This window comes from Staurois parvus, unplaced genomic scaffold (genome assembly GCF_062004578.1).
Source record: "Staurois parvus isolate SC_StPar_1 unplaced genomic scaffold, SC_StPar_1.0 ptg001812l, whole genome shotgun sequence".
In the NCBI taxonomy this organism is placed as follows: Eukaryota; Metazoa; Chordata; class Amphibia; order Anura; family Ranidae; genus Staurois; species Staurois parvus.
Window position 1 is genome coordinate 611,038 of NW_028319608.1, and position 22,056 is coordinate 633,093.

Here is a 22,056-nt window from a genome sequence, read left to right on the forward strand (position 1 = left end):
ATGGGGACTCCAAACTATGACCCTCCAGGTGTGGAGTAACTGCAAGTCCCATGAGGCCCTGCAAGACTCTGATAGGCACAGGCAAGACTCCCAGAGGCAGAGGCATGATGGGATTTGTAGTACTTCCAACAGCTAGAGGGCCATAGTTTGGAGACCCCTGTCCTAGGACACTAGCAGGTATCGGGAACCATCTGAAGGACCAACACGTGAATCTGAGAGGAGAAAGAAGAACCCTACTAGGACAGGGTAAATGTCACAAAGTTGGACTTTGTCAGCAGAGCTGAAGAAAAGTCGTCCAATCTCCTAGGACATGGGGTCTCCAAACCAGGGGCGGACTGACAACTTATGGGGCCCCCGGGCAATAGGGGATCATGGGGCCCCTGTGTCCTTGCCCAAACTCAAAAAAGCCTATGAAAAAGGTACCAGGGGCATCTCATGGGGCCCCCTACTGACCCCGGGCCCTCGGGCAGTGCCCGAGTTTCCAAATGGTCAGTCCTATGGCCCTCCAGGTGTGGAGGAACTGCAAGTCCTATTAGGCTTTGCAAGACTCTGAGAGCCACAGGCAAGACTCCCAGAGGCAGAGGCATGATGGGACTTCAACAGCTAGAGGGCCATAGTTTGGAGACCCCTATCCTAGGACACTAGCAAAAACCTGAGGCATGCTGGGTAGAGGAAGGATTATACAAAGGCTAACTACTGCCAGTATCCAAACCTCCAGTAGAAGGCAGTATAACCCGACTGTTTCAAAATTCCCTTGTCCCTCATTGGACGATAGAGAAACCGGTTTAGGGTGAACGTACCCTTACCCCCCTCAAAACCCCTCCCTGTCTTGCCTCTTACAACCTGTCTTGGTTATTGGTTCTTGGTCATGTGATCCAGTAAACTCTTTTTGCGTCTTTTGTGGTATTAAAGAGACTGATTTATTTCGCAAAGAAAAACGAATTTTGCCAAAAACAGAAACCAAAAAAAAAAAAACATTTTGTGAGTTTTGACAAAAACAACAAATATTAAAAAAAACAAAACCAAAAATCAACCTTATAAAAATAATCATCTAGTGCGTTCTCTAGATTGTTCGCTCCTCCGCGAGGTCGGCGTTCAGGTAACTCCTCGCCGAAACATCGGATGAGACAAAGAGCGACCACGCCATCTACAGCCAGACGCCACAGTTAAAATTAGAATCCAAGTGAATCCATTTTGTCCACCCCCCTCCCCCACAACCAGGATGTTTTTGAAGACCGCGAGCCTCATCGTCCAGGTCTCAATACACTTTCATTGGTTAGGATTGCATTTTCCCAGAATCCTTTGCTCTAAACCAAGAGTCTCCTTGGTTCTACCAGTGGAGCATTTTTTGAGCTCCAAGCAGAACTGAACCAACAATAAGGGGGATAGCAACATTCCAGAAAGATCTAGAGATGGCAGGTAGAATGGCTATGTAAAAAAAAAAGCCGCTCATGGTCAGTGACACCACGCTGAGTTGAGTGACACCGTGAAGTTGACCTTTGCGGCCTTCCATGAACTCCCATGTCAGACAAGCAGGCAAACCCCCAATTGTTGGGTATTGAAAAGGAGCCGCGTGGTGCGGCTGAACGTATTTTTTGGTTGTGGAATGGTAGAGGTTAAAAATTCTGACCGCAAATGAAAACGGAGGACTTGTATCCGTGTGATCCGAGGCTTGAAAATGGCCGCCGTGAATGCCTTCTCCTTAATGACACCCGCAGGTCCTCACTACCATGTTCCTGTATTTCTTGAGGATGACGTTGGAGCTGTCGTCGAAGTAAAGGACGGAGATGGCTGTGAGCTGAGTGGGGGCGCAGCAAGGCTTCGGGACCGTGTCCGGGTTGATAAAATGTACCTGACAGGGAGAAATAATAAAGTTTCAACAAGAAAGTTCAGTTATGCGGAAAGAAGTCCAAAAACTATAATAGAAAGCAAGGGCGGACTGACAACTTATAGGGCCCCTGTGCAATAGGGGATCATGGGGCCCATGTCCTTGCCCATACTCAAACCACACCCAAAAAGCCTATGAAAGGTACCAGGGGCATCTCATGGGGCCCCCTGCTGACCCCGGGCCCTCAGGCAATGCCCGAGTGCCCGAATGGTCAGTCCGCCCCTGATAGGAAGGTGCACGTTGGGCATAGAAAAAAAAAACAAAAAACTTTATTATTCCGGGACTGCTTAGGACAATTCAGCTGGCTCATCTCTCTAACGCACGGGTGTCAAATTGGTGGCCCTCCAGCTGTTGCCAAACTACAAGTCCCATGAGGCATTGCAAGATTGACAGTTACAAGCATGACTCCTAAACGCAGAGGCATGATGGGACTTGTAGTTTTGCAGCAGCTGGAAGGCCGCCAGTTTGACACCCCTACAGGGGCATACTGACAACTCATGGGGCCCCCGGATAATAGGGGATCATGGGGCCCCTGTGTCATCGCCCACACTCAAACCACTCCCACAAAAGCCTATAAAAGGTACCAGGGGCATCACATGGGGCCCCCTACTGACCCCGGGCCCTCAGGCAGTGCCCGAGTGTCTGAGTGGTCAGTTCACCCCTGCAACCCTAATTTTTTGCTATTTTTTCTCACGAAAGTGGAGTTACCCTTTAAGATAGAGGACTTGACGACCACTTCAGGTCTCCTTTTCAGTGCTGTGGTGAGTGGCGGAGCTGTGTAAATCTCAGGACTGTATGAAGAGAAATACAAATCCTTTGGCAGGTAAAAATAGCTGCCTAAGATTTATTTCATCTATCCGTGAGTCAGCAGGGAACTATGTACTGTGGAAGGCTATGTACAGTGAAGAACCCTTTGCTTTTAAAAAAAAAAAAAAAAAAAAAAAAGATCCCGAATTATGAAGTGGGCAATATCCTCCACTGACATACCCCCAGCAGCCCAGATTGATCTTACCAGTGTCTGAACGATGGCGTGGTTTGTTGCGTTCATGTAGGAATTGAGCGGGAAAGCGCATTCACCTTCACAGTAATAAGCAGCGTAACCTTCCGGAGCAATAATCCAATCCTGCGGAGGGAGAGAGATGATATATATAGACCTGGCAAGACCACCAGAGATAAATGTCACAACCCGATGGAACAACTTCCTTCAATAAATCCAACCAGCGAGTTAAAAAAAGAACGGACCCGAGTTGGATGGGGGAATCCTGCCTGCTATGTCTTTGTATTTTGACAGTGGGGAGACTTCCCCGCCATCAGAATACACAGATCAGCTATAGGGTCTTTTGTGAAGAAAGTGACGAAACGCGTCAAGGAAGTGACGTCGGACGTAGACATACAACCGGAAGTGGCGGGGCGGCCATCTTGACTGAGGTTTTTCATTCACAAAATAAGATTTTACAGAGGATTAAAATTCTTTTACTATAAAGAAGGATCACAAAGTTTTTCTATATACAGTAATATCTCGGTTTACGAATGCCTCTGTTAACGTGATTTTCGGTTTACGAATGAAAATCCATTGAAAATAATGCCTCGGTTTACACATTTTTTACAAATTTTTTTCACAATATGAAGTGTATGTCAGTGCTGATTTTTAAATGCAACTGCCATCTTTTTTTTTTCTTCACTATAGCTCACAACATTAGCTGTCACTTTCCCCAGAGCTAAAGGATACTTTGTATCTTTTAAGAAACTGAAAGTAAACATTGTTTCTTTTAACTTGGGGAAATAAACTAAAAAACCTTTTCTCTTTTAACTGGAGGGGGAAAGTGACAGCTGAATTTCTGAGCTACTGTATAGTGAAGAAAAAACAAAACAGTAATTACATTTAAAAACTGGCACCTGACAGCTGAGTGTAAAAGAATTTCCGGCAATTAGAAAAAAAAATTTTTAATTGCCAGCAATTCTTTTACACTCACCTGTCAGTGGGGAACCCCGCTGACAGCTGAAACAGTAACACATGGTTGTCACTACTAAAATATTGCATGAGTTAATAAAACAACTCATGCGGTATTTTGGTAGCGTTTACTGTTTTTCTGACCTTAGGAACGGATTAATAGGTTTTTAATGCATTCCTATGGGAAACAGGGTTTCAGTTTACAAATTTTTCACTATACGAAATGTCCTGCAGAACGGATTAAATTCTTAAACCGATGTATTACTGTAATTTTATTGTAAGCATAACTTTATTAAATATATCCCTTTGAATATGATATACTACACCATAAAGATTCTGTTTTGACCCTTAATATGCTACCACATGGACAGTGAGCTGAGCAGGGAAGGTCGGATGAGAAGAGCTTTTTCATGCTTATTAAAGTGTTTTATCTGGTAAGCTGCATGGTGCGAAAGATGACGGGGAATGGATCGCACATTTTACACGTGTACACGTGTACGGAAAAAAAAAACGGTAATTACATTTAAAAACTGGCACCTGACAGCTGAGTGTAAAAGAATTGCCGGCAATTCTTTGGCAACATTTTGGCAACATTTTTTTGTATCCAAAGGATATTGCACTATTATTGTTTTTTCTTTGAGGAAATATTGAAGAAAAAAAAGACGGAGTGGAACACGGTTTTGGAGTATATGATATTGAAAGCTTTAACCCCTCTGGCGGTATTCCCGAGTGTAGCTCGGGGTTAACTTTCAGTACCAGAAGCGGTAATCCCCTCGGGAATATCCTGCAGCGTTGCTCTGGGATTCCTGGTGTCAGGGATCGGGGTGTGACCAGAAATGTGTGGACTGACACAGGGAAGTAGCAGGCTTCAGGAACACAGGCGTAGTCAGGGCTGGAGAGGTGGAATGGTCAGGCGGGCCGTAAGGTACTGTCAGGCACTGCCCGGCGGGATCTCTAGTGACCCACAGACCAGGATTCCCCAGGGCGCGGAGTCTAAGCCCCAGTCTGCCTTTTCACCAGAGCCCCTGATGGTGGGGATGGACTTGGCGCTGGACTGAGACCAGGTCGCGGCCCCTGAGTGCACCCAACTGTGGTAGAGGGGTACGCCGAGGGTATGTACCGGGGGAAAGCCTGATGTGAAGGGGCTGGCAGGTTTGGACAGTAGTGACTGGATCCGTGCAGGATGGATGGATCATCTGGGTAGCATCAGGCGTAGTCAGGCAGGCCAGGTCAGCAACATGCGGGCAGTGAGGTACCGGAGGAGCAGGCAAAGAATAGTCAGGGTCACAAGCCGGGTTCAGTAACTCACGGGCAGCACGGTACAGAGGATCAGGCAGAAGGATGGTCAGGCAAGCCAGGGGTTCAACAGGAGATGGTCAGCAGAAGTCAGGATCAAAGCAGGGTCAGCAACTAGGCAGATAGGCAGGAACACAGGATACCAGGTACAGGGGCTCATGGGAAACATACACCAAGGCACTGACTGCAGGTCTGGCCATTCCTTAAATACACCTCCTGCAATCAGCCCCAGGTGTTGGCTGATTGCAGGAGTGAGCTTCTGGCTGCTGAGAGCACCCGCTGGTCAGCCCTGGTACTGCAGCCCACACGTCAGGTGAGTCCCACCACCAGTGCTGAGTCCATTCCTGACACCTGGATCACTTACCTTGTCTTGCGCTCCAGCGATATCCCCCCTGCAGCGTCCCCAGCCATATCCTCCGGCCGATGCCGGCATCCGTACGGGGGACAGAACCAGCGGGAATTTCAAAAATGTAAAAATTTGACATTCACTGAATACACTAACATCTGATAGTATTCCATTACTGTGTCAAACCATTTCACATACATTTTGTCCCGAGTGCTTTGTGCGGCGCCCTGCCTGCATTTTTACCGCCCTTTCTGTCTGGAAACTGAGAAACATCCATGGCGTCCAAAAAGCGTCTCTTTAGGTCAAAATCGGTTTTAGACCGGCTAGAGAACAACGATAGTAAATTAGAACCACTTGCAGAATTGAGTGATAATGATTGGTGGGGGAAATTCGTCATCAGACACTGAAAACGATTCTGCGACTTTGCTCAGTGATGTGCGAACTTGGCGCTCTATTTCACATTTCAGTGTTTTTGGTTTGTTTACATTTATTATTTTTTATGATTATTTATTATATTATAATTTATGATTTCGTGTTTCAAATTTTATCACACCCGGGATGTTTGCTAGACTCTTGTTCAGACAGATTTCAGGGAGTTATTCCTAAGAATTACAGGCCTACAATAGGAAAACAACATATTTCCATGCAAAAAAATGTACCGCTTTGAGCACAGAAATACTGACATAATCAGACCGCTAGGGAGGTTAAACAAGTTTTGATAGGGGAAGGGTGTTAAGTACAGCCATTTAGATGTGGACACTGAGTGGGGTGTCACGTTAGTAACCACAGGGTGATTATATATTTTTTTTCATATTTGTGTGGGGTAATGCACTATATTGAGTTTTCTTTTTTTTTTGAGGATTTCACGGAGTAAAAGAATATCTTCACGAAGGTGAATTAAATCTGAGAGCACAAATATTGAAAAGTTTTCGAGTTTTCTTATTATATATTCTTTATAATCTGTTGAACTGAAAAAGACGAGCAGTTTGAAAGACCGCGCAGGTTAACGATCGAGGTGTATGTGGCCTGTGTTAGCTCTGCACAAGTGGCGAATCGCTGTGACACCGCCGCCGGCGTGGTCTCACCTGCCATCCCAGGTCTCGGAAGCTGACGTACAGTTCGTGTTTCTTACAGGCTTGCTTCTGGTCTGTGCTACTGTTTTCTGTAATGACACATGGAGATCATGTTAAAGGGGCCCTCCGCTTCACCCAGACATGATCCTAATCTCCAGCCTCCTGAGAATCAAAGCTGTACTTAGAGCAAACATATAAAAACAAGATTCTTGAGAGCTTTTTTTCATTTTATAATTGTATCCTATTTGCAGCCTGCCTAGTGACCTGACTTTTCTCTGCTGCGGATAAGTAACAGAGCTAGGTCGCTTCCCCACCCCCATCCTGTGATTGGACAGCGAAGGAACAGCAGAAGACTGATGAAATCATCCCTCTGTCAGCACATTCTTTCCCAGCACAGTGCACCTTCATCTGGCCAAAGACAGGAAACTGTCCCCGAGAATGAGAGGCATTTAGATTTCGGCTTTGAGCCGGGTCACTTCCCCACCTCCATCCTGCGATTGGACATCAAAGGAACAGCAGAAGACTGATGAAATCATCCCTCTGTCAGCATGTTCTTTCCCAGCACAGCGCACCTTCATCAGGCCAAAGACAGGAAACTGTCCCCCTGAGAATGAGAAGCATTTAGATTTTGACTTTGAGCCGTGTCACTTCCCCACCCCCATCCTGGGATTGGACATCGAAGGAACAGCAGAAGACTGATGAAATCATCCCTCTGTCAGCATGTTCTTTCTCAGCACAGCGCACCTTCATCAGGCCAAAGCCAGGAAACTATCCCCCTGAGAATGAGAGGTGTTTAGATTTCGGCTTCGAGCCGGGTCACTCCCCCACCCCTATCCTGCGATTGGAAAGTGAAGGAACAGCAGAAGACTGATGAAATCATCCTGTTCCTTCCCAGCCTACAGGAACTCATTAGACCCTCCCTCTTCACTATGGAGGTCTGATGTATAAAAGATTACATTGGTCTGATATCAGGGCAGTCTACCTGGATTGTAGCAACTTTGCATACACATTCATTTTTGAATCTGCCCTGATATCAGACCAATGTAATCTTTTATACATCAGACCTCCATAGTGAAGAGGGAGGGTCTAATGAGTTCCTGTAGGCTGGGAAGGAACAGGATGATTTCATCAGTCTTCTGCTGTTCCTTCACTTTCCAATCGCAGGATAGGGGTGGGGGAGTGACCCGGCTCGAAGCCGAAATCTAAACACCTCTCATTCTCAGGGGGATAGATTCCTGGCTTTGGCCTGATGAAGGTGCGCTGCGCTGGGAAAGAACATGCTGACAGAGGGATGATTTCATCAGTCTTCTGCTGTTCCTTTGATGTCCAATCGCAGGATGGAGGTGGGGAAGTGACCCGGCTCAAAGCCGAAATCTAAATGCCTCTCATTCTCGGGGACAGTTTCCTGTCTTTGGCCAGATGAAGGTGCACTGTGCTGGGAAAGAATGTGCTGACAGAGGGATGATTTCATCAGTCTTCTGCTGTTCTTTCGATGTCCAATTGCAGGATGGGGGTGGGGAAGTGACCCGGCTCAAAGCCAAAATCTAAATGCCTCTCATTCTCAGGGGGATAGTTTCCTGGCTTTGGCCTGATGAAGGTGCGCTGTGCTGGGAAAGAACATGCTGACAGAGGGATGATTTCATCAGTCTTCTGCTGTTCCTTCACTGTCCAATCACAGACTGGGGGTGGGGAAGTGACCCGGCTCAAAGCCAAAATCTAAATGCTTCTCATTCTCAGGGGGGCAGTTTCCTGTCTTTGGCCAGATGAAAGTGCGCTGTGCTGGGAAAGAACATGCTGACAGAGGGATGATTTCATCAGTCTTCTGCTGTTCCTTCACTTTCCAATCGCAGGATGGGGGTGGGGAAGTGACCCGGCTCAAAGCCAAAATCTGAATGCCTCTCATTCTCAGGGGGACAGTTTCCTGTCTTTTGCCTGATGAAGGTGCGGTGTCTTAAAAGGTGCAGTGTCAGGTATTCATGGTATCACTCACTGTAACCAAGCCTCCCCTCTATGGTGATGAGTGGGTAGATTAAGACGAAACACCCAAAACTCCAAGGTGAAGATAGCCTGGCAATAGACCGCAGAGGTCTAAATGGAGGGCCTGTTATTACGACCATGGTTCTCACCTGCGATATTGGACACTCTCAGGGCCTCCTGGTTTTTCGGGGCTTTGGACCTGTTTTGGTTGCGCTGCTTCCCCCCAGTGGACCGTATGCTGCGCAGGTGGATCTCCGTGGCCTTGAAGAATGCCACCATGAAGGGCTGCTTGTTGTGCGGTCCATTCGTCCCAATTAGGCCCGCCATCTTGGGGTTGATGCTCTGCCCTGTCAGAAAAATGGTATATATATATATAATCAGGGCACAGACATGATCTGCAGAAGTCTTTACAGCGAGATGCTATCTGGACAGCTTGGGAATCTCGTATCGTGAAACAGCTGACCACACAGAAGGTCCATTCGTCCCAATTAGACCCGCCATCTTGGGGTTGATGTTCTGCCCTGTCAGAAAAATGGTATATATATATATATATATATATATATATATATATATATATATATATATATATATATAATCAGGGCACAGACATGATCTGCGGGAGTCTTTACAGCAAGATGCCATCTGGACAGCTTGGGAATCTTGTATCGTGAAACAGCTGACCACACAGAAGGTACAATCTGGTTGCACAATCTTCTTTGCGTTCAGCCTATCCAAGGAATGCATATAAGCTCACATTGTAAATCGCTGCGCAAACTGTTGGCGCTATATCAATCCTGTATAATAATAATTATCTCTATCCACACTGGCCCATGCAATACATAGTGGCTGGTAAATGTAAAGACGTCACAATCAGGTTGTAATGTGTATGGCCAGCTTCATTTTCTTTACTTTGGTGTCACATAAAGGTCCATTTCTCTGAATTGAATGGGAGTGTATGTGGCCAATTTGCAAACAGAGCTATTCCTTGACCACCTCAAAACTGCCGTATTGTAGAAAAATGGCGAACAGCTGGATGCTATTTTCTGACGTGCCGTTTATGGCCAGTGATGTCATTGGACAGCGCAGATCACAGTCACAATGTACAGAGCCAATCAGAAAGATTGCTGTGGACCAATCACAGCCATAACAAGTGTAAACACGGTCAACGCTTACAAACATTCAACCCATTTACAACAGAGGAAGGGGTGGAAAGGTAGAGCTAAATGTTCGTCAATGTTGTAGGAAGGAGGGTCGTGGCAGATCGAAGGTGAAGGTGGGAAGCCCCACTGAGCAACAACGATTGTGTGATCGTCTTTTTACAAGTGGGGAGGTTAGAGTTTCCTCTGACCACCAATGACTGTGGAATTGCATTTGTGTTAGTGGTGGTGGTAATGGTGGTGGTAGAGGTCATGGTGGTGGTGGTGGAGATAATGGCGGCGGTGGTGGAGATAATGGCAGTGGTGGTGGAGATAATGACGGCTGGTGGTGGTGGTAATGGTGGTGGTAGTGGTAATGGTGGTAGTAGAGGTAATGGTGGTAGTAGAGGTAAAAGTGGTAGTGGTGGTGTTGGTAGTGGTAATGGTGGTAGTAGAGGTAATGGTGGTGGTAATGGTGGTAGTGGTAGTGTTGGTAGTGGTGGCGTTGGTAGTGGTAATGGTGGTAGTAGAGGTAATGGTGGTGGTAATGGTGGTGTTGGTAGTGGTAATAGTGATAGTGGTGGTGTTGGTAGTGGTAATGGTGGTAGTAGAGGTAATGGTGGTGGTAATGGTGGTAGTGGTGGTGTTGGTAGTGGTAATAGTGGTAATGGTGGTGGTAGTAGAGGTCATGGTGGTGGTGGTGGTGGAGATAATGGCAGCGGTGGTAGTGGTAATGGTGGTAGTAGAGGTAATGGTGGTGGTAGTGGTAAAGGTGGTAGTGGTGGTGTTGGTAGTGGTAATGGTGGTAGTAGAGGTAATGGTGGTGGTAATGGTGGTAGTGGTAGTGTTGGTAGTGGTGGCGTTGGTAGTGGTAATGGTGGTAGTAGAGGTAATGGTGGTGGTAATGGTGGTGTTGGTAGTGGTAATAGTGATAGTGGTGGTGTTGGTAGTGGTAATGGTGGTAGTAGAGGTAATGGTGGTGGTAATGGTGGTAGTGGTGGTGTTGGTAATAGTGGTAATGGTGGTGGTGGTAGAGGTCATGGTGGTGGTGGTGGTGGAGATAATGGCAGCGGTGGTAGTGGTAATGGTGGTAGTAGAGGTAATGGTGGTAGTAGAGGTAATGGTGGTGGTAGTGGTAAAGGTGGTAGTGGTGGTGTTGGTAGTGGTAATGGTGTTGGTGGTAGTGGTAATCATGGAAGTGGTGGTGGTGGTAGTAGTGGTAATGATGGTGGTGGAGCATGGCCTTCCCTGAAGAAAATATTTCTTCAGGCTCCTCCCAGCACCGCAGCCACAACTCAAAGCCCAGAAATCCTGTCAAGTACTTTGCTGAAAGGTGGAAGGGGCACCATACAGAAATCATGTGACCAAATGCCTAGGCTTTAGTCGTGTGGCCAGCCCTACAGGAAACTTGAAGAAACAAATTATTTTACCCCTTTTAGTTTGTGGAAATGGCCGCTGGTAGTCTCCACCACGGACACATGTGACAAGGTGACAAAGCAGGTCCACAATTTGGAGAACGTTGTCACACCATAAGAGCGCATGTCTAAACAAGGACTTTCATGGCAGGATCACCAGGGATTACATCAATGAAAGCTGCAGATTTTAAAATAATGAAAACAACTTTTAAAATGATATTAACATATCACCTAATATAAATCCTCTGCCCTTTCCCATAGTGTAGGGTTAGAGAGAGTTCACCAGAACAAATCTTACCAGTAAACACTATTAAAAACTAAAAGTATGCACGTACGGGGTGAACTGATTTCTCAGGAGGAGCATAAACCCCAGCCTCAGGTGATCCAGACCTCGCGGCAAGCAAGCCCTGCCTGTAAACCACATGGCGAGATTGAAGTAGATAGGTGGATGAGGAATGCGGAGAACGCGCCCGTGCAGAGCGGCTGCAATCAATATATCAAACCGGACGCGGACGTCATTTTATAATTGAATATTCTCAGTAGAAGAGATATTTCAGGTCAGATCTCAACCACAAGAGCATTCTCACAAACAAGCACAGAAAACCCTCCAACTTATGTTGTGCTCCTCTTAAACTTCCCTCCCTCAGGAGCTTAAAGCTGAACTCCGCTCTACATAAAAAGTAGAGCCCAACACACTGCAGCATACTACAACCCATACACCAAGCGTTGTGGCGCGCTGCATTCTTAAAAATGGATCATGTCTGTTTTTTTCATCCATTGTGGTGCATTGGCAATAAATGGGCTGCCCCTTGTCAAGACGCACATGAACGAGTGCCATAATGCACATTAATACATGTGCATGGATGCACCACAACAGAAAGCCAAAGTGTGAATGTGTCCTACCTAAAAGCCCCATTTTCTACCCCAATTCACAGTCATGTGACAGGCTGGGCCTCAGGTCTTTTATCTTCTGGTCTGTACTGTGCGAGGTCCTTCATGTGATGCTCATGGATGCTACCTGCTGACTACCAAGCCATTGGAGGGGGTTCTCACAAGGTCCCAAGTAATTCAGCTACATTGTTATTACACCACAACACTAAGGGCCCCAACAAGACCGGCTGGTGAGCCAAGACAGCTGTAGCGAATCTCCAATTTCCTATGTGAAGAGCCTGTGCTAGACTATTGACTCTACCTGGAGTAGTCACAGCTTCAAGCAAGTTGAGGTACATTTCAAATGAATAAAGAATCATTTATGGAAAAGAAAGACATTGCAAGTAAGTATTTAAAATGCTGGATTTTTCTGTGCTTTTAACCGCCTTTTTTAAGTTGATGACAGGGTCTCTTTTATATACTAAATTTATTAAACAGTCTGATACATCAACACAATGTACAAAAGAAAAAGAATATAGACCAGCCATTCTCACCCAAGATTCTGTGGAACTCTAGGGTGCCTCAAGAGGTTGGTGGGGCTCTTTGAGCTGTTGCTGATTGACCTCCCATCTGATGGTGCCTGCACAGTTTCATGGCCAACACAACTTGGCAAAGCCAACAGCCATTCTCAACCAAGATTCTTTGGAACCTTAGGGTCCTCCAGAGGTTTGTAGAGGTTCCTTGAGCTGTGGCTGATTGACTTCCTACCTAATGGTGCCTTCAAAATTTCAGGGCCAGCGGCACTTAGCAAAGCCGGCAGCCATTCTCAACCAAGATTCTTTGGAACCCTAGGGTCCTCTAGAGGTTGGTACAGGTTCCCTGAGCTGTGGCCGATTGACTTTCCACCTAATGGTGCCTTCAAAATTTCAGGGCCAGCGGCACTTAGCAAAGCCAGCAGCCATTCTCAACCAAGATTCTTTGGAACCCTAGGGTCCTCTAGAGGTTGGTACAGGTTCCCTGAGCTGTGGCCGATTGACTTCCCACCTAATGGTGCCTTCAAAATTTCAGGGCCAGCGCCACTTAGCAAACCCAGCAGCCATTCTCAACCAAGATTCTTTGGAACCATAGGGTTCTTCAAGAGGTTGGTAGAGGTTTCTTGAGCTGTGGCTCACTGACTTCCCATCGGATGGTGCCTGCATAGTTTCAGGGCCAAACGCTATTTGGAAAAGCCAGCAGCCATTCTTAAATAAGATTCTTTGAACCCTAGGGTTCCTTAAGAGGTTGGTAGAGATACTTCGAGCTGTGGCTGATTGACCTTCCATTGGATGGTGCCTGCATAGTTTCAGGGCAAACGCCAATTGGCAAAGCCAGCAGCATGACACCAGAGATCTATTAAGCTATGTGTACAGATGACATTCTGAACACAACTGTAAGGGTTTTCTTCTTCATTCCGGCTACAAAAGAATTGAGAAAGGTTGGTATAGACCATGGTTTGAAGCAAATGCACATATGCAACGATGTCCAAGTAAAATAGAAGGTATAGTATTTTTTTTGAAAAAACAAAATTTACATTAAAACAAATTCTTAACCCAAGAAAAGCCCTAAAAGGTACAGCGAGCTGGCAGAACATTGTCTGTGTGGAACGAACACACTCTCCATTACAAACCAGTTCTAACCAAATCTTGTGTTTTAGTCTGAATGGTGGTTCAAGGATGGAATAAAAGGTACAAATATGGGAATGGATGCAATTGCCAAATATCTTGGTGTCACTCTGACGTTTGATGTTCAATATGAGTTGATACAATTGATTCATTCTCCCCAAATCTTATCAAACTCAATGGGACATCTCAGGGCTTCAGAAGTGATCCTTTACAGCAGTGGTCACCAAACTGTGGCCCAGGAGCCAGATGTGGCCCTCTTTTGCCTTTATCAGGTCAATGGTGAAATATTCCTCTCACTGACACCAAAAAATGGGGCACTATTCTTCCCACTGACACCATTGATGGGATACTATTCCTCCCACTGACAACAATAATAGGGAACTATTCCTCCAGTTGACACCAATGATGGGGCACTATTTCTACCACTGATACCAATGATGGGGCATTATTTCTCCCACTGACACCAATGATGGGGCACTATTCCTCCCACTGATACCAATGATGGGGCATTATTTCTCCCACTGACACCAATGATGGGGCACTATTTCTCCCACTGAAACCAATGATGGGGCACTATTCCTCCCACTGATACCAATGATGGGACACTATTCCCCCCACTGATACCAATGATGGGGCACTATTCCTCCCACTGACACCAATGATGGGGCACTATTCCTCCCACTGACACCAATGATGGGACACTATTCCTACCACTGACACCAACGATGAGGCACTATTTCTCCCACTAATACCAAGGATGGGACACTATTCCTCCACTGATACCAATGATGGGGCACTATTCCTCCCACTGACACCAATGATGGGGCACTATTCCTCCCACTGATACCAATGATGGGACACTATTCCTCCCACTGATACCAATGATGGGGCACTACTCCTCCCACTGACACCAATGATGGGGCACTATTCCCCCCACTGATATCAACGATGGGGCACTATTCCTCCCACTGACACCAATGATGGGGCACTATTCCTCCCACTGATACCAATGATGGGGCACTATTCCTCCCACTGACACCAATGATGGGGCTCTATTCCTCCCACTGATACCATTGATGGGGCACTATTCCTCCCACTGACACCAATGATGGGGCTCTATTCCTCCCACTGATACCATTGATGGGGCACTATTCCTCCCACTGACACCAATGATGGGGCTCTATTCCTCCCACTGATACCATTGATGGGGCACTATTCCTTCCACTAATATGAACAATTACAATGTTTGCTCCCACTGACACCAGCAAATTTTCCACTCCCAAAAGCCACACCCTGGTTCCCCTAAAGTCTGAAGGACTTTGGAAAGTTTGCAGACCCCTGGCTTTACAGGTACACAATATTGTTAGCTAGATGTTTCCAGATAATAATGTCAATGGGGCCAGTTGATGGCCAGCTGCACCACCCAATGCCAAGCAGCAGCTGCAAAGGCAAATAAATATTTAAATCATAGGAAACAGGCAAAAACTTGTAATGGGAATAGGAGTAACCACCAATCATCAAGACTGACCTAGCCATTGGAAAATGATGCCACATTTGGAATTTTCTGTCTGGTAAAACCGAGACTTGTCTTTCCAGACCTTGTAACCGTCAGCACTTCCATTCAGATCTGGTTATCCCCTGGTTGTCCAAACATCAGGAGCAGGTCGGTACGTACGTACGTACATCAATGGTCCTAGATAGGGTGGCTTAAGTTTCTCAAGTATTTCTAAGATTTTCTAAATATTTAAATCATAGGAAATAGACAAAAACTTGTAAAGAAATGCCCGCAGCGATAAAAGAAGAAAAGAATTAGCGCAGGACAGGCATGACTAGGCCCAGAGTGGGAAGGAAGACGTGTAAGGGTTAATGATAGTATTAGGGTTGGTAAAGGATAGCTGGAGGGTCTGGTTGGTAGAGGGAGAGTGTAGGTGGGGTCTTCTGCACCTTAGGGTGGGGTGTCCTGGGGAGGGGCGTCAATTGGAGCTGGACATGGGAGAGAGAGCTTCCCTCCCGCCCTCCCTGTTTGGTGAGTGTTGTGTTCCTCCCGGGGGGGGGGGGGGTTATTTTGGTTCCTGGGCGGTGGTTGGTCTTTGGAGGCAGTTCTTATCTTGGAGGTACAAAAATGGTGTGGGACCCATCGTTGGTATGGTGTGCCCGGGAACATTCCCAGTTAACCGAGGTTTAACTGGAAGGTGGTGGTGCTGCACTGCGGACGGTATGGTTGTCTCCGAGCTGGTTGGTTGCGGCTGAAGGCCTTGTGTAATATGGTTGTCTTTGAGTGGATGGGTGCATTTCGGATCGTTTTGGGGGTGCCTTCAAAGACCAACGACAAGTCTTTATGTTTTCTGTTATAAGGAATGGTTGATGTGTTTAAACTTGATTTGTTAATAAAAGGCCGTGTTGGCCATTTTACTCCAAAATTGGTGTTATGTTTTCTGTAAGTATAGTAAGTAAAGGGGATTGGTATGGAAGGGTAATGGTGGTGTAGTGGGGTCTGGATGAACCTATGTTTGGTGCACTAGTCATGGGAATAGGAGTAACCACCAATCATCAAGACTGACCTAGCCATTGGAATATGATGCCACATTTGGAATTTTCCGTCTGGTAAAACCGAAACTCGTCTTTCCAGGCCTTGTAACCGTCAGCACTTCCATTCAGATCTGGTTATCCCCTGGTCATCCATAGGCTACGAGATCATGAGCAGGTCGGCACGTACGTACATCAATGGCCCTAGATAGGGCGGCTTAAGTTTCTCAAGTATTTCTAAGTTTTTCTAAATATTTAAATCATAGGAAACAGACAAAAACTTGAAATGGGAATAGGAGTAACCACCAATCATCAAGACTGACCTAGCCGTTGGAATGTGATGCCACATTTGGAATTTTCCGTCTGGTAAAACCGAGACTTGTCTTGATCACGTAGCCTTTGGACGACCAGGGGATAACCAGATCTGAATGGACGTGCTGATGGTTACAAGGCCATAACCATCAGCACATCCATTCAGATCTGGTTATCCCCTGGTCGTCCAAAGGCTACGAGATCATGAGCAGGTCGGTACGTACGTACATCAATGGCCCTAGATAGGGAGACTTAAGTTTCAAGACCTTCAGGTTGTGAAATCAGACCAAGGACGGTGGCAGGTAGACTTTGATGGCAGCAAAACCGGCGAGAAAGGACTAGTATCGTCTAACGCTCTGGCAGAGGAAGGGACGGAGGAGAACAAGACGTAAGTAGGACCACTGGGTTCAGGAAAAGGTCTAGAAAGTATTAATATTAGTCCTTTGCAAAGCTACTTGTAGAATCTGGGCTCCAGTTTCGGGCACCTCTGAGCAGGCGGTTGAGTATCAAGTCAGATATTAGATCATGACTCCATCTGGGGTATAAAAGGTTCCTACAGAACCGTCTGGAGATGTATAATCACATGGGGCTGACATCTGCACAGCAGAGGATTGGAGAAGTCTCGCCGTGTCCTGCATGCCTAGGTAATTATCACACAGCCTCTCAAGTGGTTTTCTCTTTCTTTTTTTTTTTTTTGTTCCTTTCCGGACATTTTTTCTTTTTCTTTTATGAGTAAACAAAAACTTTTAACTGCTTTCCGGACGCCATTTACTGATCCTTATCTGCTGCGGTTAGCGCAGAACACATGTGATGGTAAGTGCGTCCTGCTTACATCCGACGATGGCGAGCTTCGATCCTTCAAAAGTGGAGCTACACCACAAACCAAACACGCCATTTCATTTATTTTTAACATTCAAATCATTCCATCCATGTCGCCATGCTTTATTTTGCTGAGAAATCACTTAAAAAAAAAACCCTAGCTTTTTCTAGCCATGGCCATCTTGAGTAAGGGCAGATGACTCATGTAGCATTTACTTCCTGGAATCCATCTGCCCTTAGCTTAGGCATGCAGGCAGGAGAAGAAAAAGGAACAAACGCTGGAGGTAATTTACAGTACACATTTTGGTAGCATAATTATTAATTGGTAATGTATGTTCCTTCCTAAAGAACATTATTTTTTATCAAGTCTCCTAGATTGTCAGCTCCCAGGATCAGGGCCCTCCTAACCCTCTTGTATTGAACTGTATTGTTGCTGTATTGTCTCCCGTTATATTGTAAAACGCTGAGCAAACCGTTGGTGCCATAAATCCTGTATAATAATAATCAAGTTGGCATGGTGTAAAGTTTCACTTTAAAGCAGAGGTCCAGTCAAAAAATACTAAAATAGTCAAAAAAATAAAAAATAAAAATAAATAAAATAATAAATAAAATAAACAATAAAAAATAATAATAAATAAAAAAATTGTCAAATAAAAATAGTCAAAAAAACCTGTAGCTGCTGACTTTTAAAAAAACAGACACTCACCTGTCTATCGATCCCACGGTGCCTTCACACCAGCCGGGTTCACTGGCCGTCCTGTGCCCCTTTCACAGCCAGGTGTCCACTGCGCATGCGCGAGTAGCGATGCGCTTTGTGAATGGGGAATGGCGACCTGCCACATGTCCCAAAAGACTATGTCAATGGAGGGGGGGGGGGGATGACAACTTTGGCTTCCAATCGCCTAGGCCAAGGGTGGGCAACTGTGGCCCTCCAGCTGTTAGGTGAACTACAAGTCCCATCATGCCTCTGCCTTTGGGAGTCATGCTTGTAACTGTCAATTTTGCAATGCCTCATGGGACTTGTAGTTCTACAACAGCTGGAGGGCCACAGTTGCCCACCCATGGCCTAGGTCAGGGGTCTGCAACCTTTAAGACATAAAGAGCCACTTGGACCCATTTCCGAGAGGGAAAAAAAGACTGGGAGCCGCAAAACCATTGCAACATTTAAAACAAATCCGACACTGCATATATTGCAAAAAACGCTCTGGTCATGAAGGGGGTTTAAGGGCCCAGTAAGCAAAGGGTTAATCAGGGCCACAGTGTATAGTCATAATCACAATCATAGCCTTAGGTCAGTGGTGGGCAACCTTTTTTTTCGACTGAGCCAAATCTCGCCAAAACCACGATTGAAATTTATTTTGAGAGAAACATTTTTAAAACTGAAAATACATCCCCCATATAGTAATTCATCCCCCATATAGTAATTCATCCCCCATAGTAATTCATCCCCCATATAGTAATTCATCCCCCATAGTAATTCATCCCCCCTATAGTAATTCATCCCCCATATAGTAATTCATCCCCCATATAGTAATTCATCCCCCATATAGTAATTCATCCCCCATAGTAATTCATCCCCCATAGTAATTCATCCCCCATATAGTAATTCATCCCCCATAGTAATTCATCCCCCCTATAGTAATTCATCCCCCCTATAGTAATTCATCCCCCATATAGTAATTCATCCCCCGTAGTAATTCATCCCCCATAGTAATTCATCCCCCCTATAGTAATTCATCCCCCCTATAGTAATTCATCCCCCATATAGTAATTCATCCCCCCTATAGTAATTCATCCCTCATATAGTAATTCATCCCCCCTATAGTAATTCATCCCTCATATAGTAATTCATCCCCCCTATAGTAATTCATCCCTCATATAGTAATTCATCCCTCATATAGTAATTCATCTCCCCTGTAGTAATTCATCCCCCCTGTAGTAATTCATCCCCCCTGTAGTAATTCATCCCCCGTAGTAATTCATCCCCCCTATAGTAATTCATCCCCCCTATAGTAATTCATCCCCCCTATAGTAATTCATCCCCCCTATAGTAATTCATCCCCCATAGTAATTCATCCCCCCTATAGTAATTCATCCCCCCTATAGTAATTCATCCCCTATAGTAATTCATTCCCCATATTGTGTGAATTCACTTACCTTTGCTCCGCGCGTTCCTCTCGCTGGGTTCCCGCGCCGTTCTGGTCTTCAGGGCGGACTGTGAGAGGAGAGGAGTTCGTCACGCTGCCCCGCCTACATCCTGACAGCCAATGTTTGCCAGCGGGCGCCCGGCACACAGAAGATCTACATTAAAAGAGCCGCGGCTTGCCGACCCTATTGCCTGTCACCTGGTGGGCAGTGTGCTCCGGAGCCGCAGGAAAGGTGAAAAAGAGCCGCATGCGGCTCCGGAGCCGCGGGTTGCCGACACCCGGCCTAGGTGATCGCAGCGGAAGTGGGCGCAGGTACCTGTCAAATTCGAGTACCCCCGCTCCCCAATGGTGCCAATCCTTAAAGGGGAGAGGGGGACGAAGCCTTAAAGCTGTACTTCCCCTTTTGGGTGGAGCTCTGCTTTAAGTTTCGAAATGCCTGGGAGTCAGGAAGGATTGGCGATCATGTGACCACTGTCATAGTGGTCACATGATCGAAAGCCGGTCTGTCTGGCTACCAAACTTTGGTTTGGACCAAGCAGATAAACATTGGCAGCCCAACGATGCCTATGCGCTGCGTAGGGCGTTAAAGACCACCTATCTGCTGCTGCATATATGAGTTAGGTGGTCTTAAAGGGTTAAGGAATGTACGTGGTTATTCCTGTAAGAAGCTCCTTCAGCTCCTCGAAGGGTGAGGCGTCCTCAGCACGCGGGGATTAAGCAGAATATCACGTTCTCGGATGAATGACGATCCGACTGTCCGACTCTGACAGCGTAGGAGGTGACCTAGATTAATTAAGTGACATTTTACAGGGTGGATGCTTCTAGTTTCCTGGCTCCACCTAGAACCAACTAAACTGGCCTCATAATGTCTCTTCCTGCACACAGGACACGTCCAGAGAGGTAAAATACTTTCAGCCTTAAAGTATATGTCTGAGCACAAAAAAAAAAAAAAAAAAAAAAGAGAGATTCTGTACTTCGCAATATTTATCTTTTAAAAGTGGGAGTCAGTGGGAGGAATAGTGCCACATCATTGGTGTCAGTGGGAAGAATAGTGCCCCATCATTGGTGTCAGTGGGAGGAATAGTGCCCCATCATTGGTGTCAGTGGGAAGAATAGTGCCCCATCATTGGTGTCAGTGGGAAGAATAGTGCCCCATCATTGGTGTCAGTGGGAAGAATAGTGCCCCATCATTGGTGTCAGTGGGAAGAATAGTGCCCCATCATTGGTATCAGTGGGAGGAATAGTGCTCCATCATTAGTATCAGTGGGAGGAATAGTGCCCCATCATTGGTATCAGTGGAGGAATAGTGCCCCATCATTGGTGTCAGTGGGAGGAATAGTGCCCCATCATTGGTATCAGTGGGAGGAATAGTGCCCCATCATTGGTATCAGTGGGAGGAATAGTGCCCCATCATTGGTATCAGTGGGAGGAATAGTGCCCCATCATTGGTGTCAGTGGGATGAATAGTGTCCCATCATTGGTGTCAGTGGAATAGTGTCCCATCATTGGTGTCAGTGGAATAGTGTCCCATCATTGGTGTCAGTGGAAGGAATAGTGCCCCATCATTGGTATCAGTGGGAGGAATAGTGCCCCGTCTTTGGTGTCAGTGGGAGGAATAGTGCCCCATCATTGGTATCAGTGGGAGGAATAGTGCCCCATCATTGGTATCAGTGGGAGGAATAGTGCCCCATCATTGGTATCAGTGGGAGGAATAGTGTCCCATCATTGGTGTCAGTGGGAGGAATAGTGTCCCATCATTGGTGTCAGTGGGAGGAATAGTGCCCCATCATTGGTGTCAGTGGGAGGAATAGTGCCCCATCATTGGTATCAGTGGGAGGAATAGTGTCCCATCATTGGTGTCAGTGGGAGGAATAGTGCCCCATCATTGGTGTCAGTGGGAGGAATAGTGCCCCGTCTTTGGTGTCAGTGGAAGGAATAGTGCCCCATCATTGGTGTCAAGAATTTATGCTCTATAATTGGTGTCAATAGGAGGAACAATACCCCATTGTTGGTATCAGAGGGAGGAACAGTGTCTCATATTTGTGTGATAAATAGTGCCCCATGGACCAGATAAAAGGTAAGCGAAGGGCCTCATCTGGCCCTCGGGCCGCAGTTTGGAGAGCACTGCCCCAGACTAAACAAGCATTTACCCCATGCAATGTGGGGTATACAACACTGCAAGAATGGATTGAAATGTTCCTGGCGTTGGGCTTTATACAATGCAGCAAAGGGTATATGATTGCACTCAAAACAAAGTTCCTGAATAAAAGTCTTTTTTTTAGCAAAAGAAGAAAAATATCATCTAGATTGAATGAATGTGTGTCTATAAAGCAGTCTTCATCAGGAATCACTTCTATAAGATCTCTCTGGGGTCACTTGTCATGCGTCCGTTGCTCAGTTATCACTTCATTGCTGCCCATGCATTCTTGCCTTGGTGACAACCACTCCCCTCACTTCATGTAGAGGTGTCACAGGGACAGGAAGTAAGTAAAATCCTCCCCAGTGGGGTCACACGCAGATAATGCCTGTAGGTAAATCTAGGTCTTGAATTACTGACGTAAAAGCTGCTACACGCAGGGAGCGAGGGTCATAGGTTAACTGAAACAAATGACGGTTCAGAAAGTGTCTCGCGTTTCATG

The 22,056-nt window shown here is 46.1% G+C and overlaps 1 protein-coding gene across 1 annotated transcript in view; it reads right to left on the reverse strand.

The window, feature by feature from the left end:
- Positions 1-896: 896 nt before the first annotated feature.
- BMP7 (bone morphogenetic protein 7) overlaps positions 897-22,056 on the reverse strand; it is a 78,998-nt gene continuing 57,838 nt past the window's right edge. The window contains exons 4-7 of the mRNA XM_089664023.1: positions 8,681-8,878; positions 6,567-6,643; positions 2,901-3,011; positions 897-1,852 (exon numbers count right to left, since the gene is read on the reverse strand). Coding sequence (XP_089520149.1) covers positions 1,703-1,852; positions 2,901-3,011; positions 6,567-6,643; positions 8,681-8,878 — 536 coding nt within the window. The 3' untranslated portion in view covers positions 897-1,702. The remainder of the gene's footprint in view (positions 1,853-2,900; positions 3,012-6,566; positions 6,644-8,680; positions 8,879-22,056) is intronic.